Genomic DNA, 1,347 nt, shown 5'->3' with positions numbered 1-1,347 from the left:
ATTTCTGGGCTACAGAGTTTGACAAAGTTTGTCACGTGTTATTGTTTCCTTTGGTGAATGGTGTAATGAGATCTATGGAGGATGAAACAGTCTGATAAAAACATGTCACAAACTCAGCCTGTGGAGTTTGGAGGTGAACACATCCCACCTGCATTTTTTAATGAAGTCAGGTAACTGTGAATGAATAACACATTCAAATACAGGTTGATTGTTAAATGGATGTTCAGAGAGTGAATTCTTTACTTGTAGTTGTAGGTTCAGTATGTCTGTTATATTATCTGCCTGTTTAAGTGATTGTTAATTTTAGACTATCTTAATGGATGAAGGATTAAATGCAACATATATAACTTTAGGTGGACATGTGGAAGTTCACAAATACAGATTCCTTTATTTTATGATCATGTTTATAGTATATATTTTAATAATCTGCAGTAATTCTACTATTGTGTATCTTATTGTGATTCACCGAAACCTCCATGAGCCTATGTACATTTTCATTGCAGCCTTGTTAATCAACTCTGTTCTTTTCAGCACTGCTATTTACCCAAAGCTTCTGATTGACTTTTTATCTGAAAAACAGATCATATCTTATTCAGTCTGTCTCTTCCAGTATTTTTTGTTTTATACTTTAGGCGGTTCAGAGTTTTCACTGTTGTCAGCCATGGCCTATGACAGGTATGTGTCTATATGTAAACCTCTGCAATATCCAACTATAATGAGAAAAACAACTGTCTGTATCTTTCTGGCGTTAGCTTGGTTTGTTCCTGCTTGTCAGATTATGGCACTGACAATAATGTCCTTTAACGAAAAGCTCTGTAGGTTTACTTTAAAAGCAATTTTTTGCAGCAACTCAATTTACAAACTTCAGTGTAACACTTCAAAAGCACTGACAATATTGGGTTTGGTCATGTTTCTAAATGTTTCATTTTTTCCGATGCTCTTTATACTTTCCACATATGCACAAATATTCAGAATAACCTATCGAAGTTGCAGAAAAGTCAGGAAAAAAACTGCAGAGACCTGTTTACCTCACCTGTTGGTTTTGATCAACTTCTCCTTGTTGTGCACATATAATATAATTATAGCTCGACTGGAATCTGAAATTACAAAACTTGCAAATTTAATAATGACTTTACAGCTGGTTTTGTATCATCCGCTTGTTAATCCAATCATATATGGACTAAAAATGAAAGAAATTTCAAAGCACCTCAAGCAGTTGTTGTTATGTCATAGGAAGATGAACTAATGTTATCAACACTGATTTCTTCTTCTGTTTAACAGTGCAGAGATGTGATTTGTGTTTAACTTCAGGACTTGTTTTACTTAATAATGCACAGTAATGAGCAC

The 1,347-nt window shown here is 34.1% G+C and overlaps 1 protein-coding gene across 1 annotated transcript; it reads left to right on the top strand.

Annotated features, from left to right (window-relative positions):
• The first annotated feature begins 316 nt into the window (after positions 1 to 316).
• Positions 317 to 1,246, top strand: LOC126387069 (olfactory receptor 6N2-like). The gene has a single exon (XM_050039629.1). It carries the CDS (start codon positions 317 to 319, stop codon positions 1,244 to 1,246), a length of 930 nt encoding a protein of 309 aa, XP_049895586.1.
• The last annotated feature ends 101 nt before the right edge of the window (positions 1,247 to 1,347 follow it).

This window comes from Epinephelus moara, unplaced genomic scaffold (genome assembly GCF_006386435.1).
Source record: "Epinephelus moara isolate mb unplaced genomic scaffold, YSFRI_EMoa_1.0 scaffold1851, whole genome shotgun sequence".
Classification (NCBI taxonomy): domain Eukaryota; kingdom Metazoa; phylum Chordata; class Actinopteri; order Perciformes; family Serranidae; genus Epinephelus; species Epinephelus moara.
This window is presented reverse-complemented; position numbering and strand designations above follow the sequence as displayed.

What these genes read in the sequence shown, in the direction of transcription:
- LOC126387069 (XM_050039629.1), top strand. Translation starts at nt 317, where the DNA reads ATGGATGAAGGATTAAATGCAACATATATAACTTTAGGTGGACATGTG.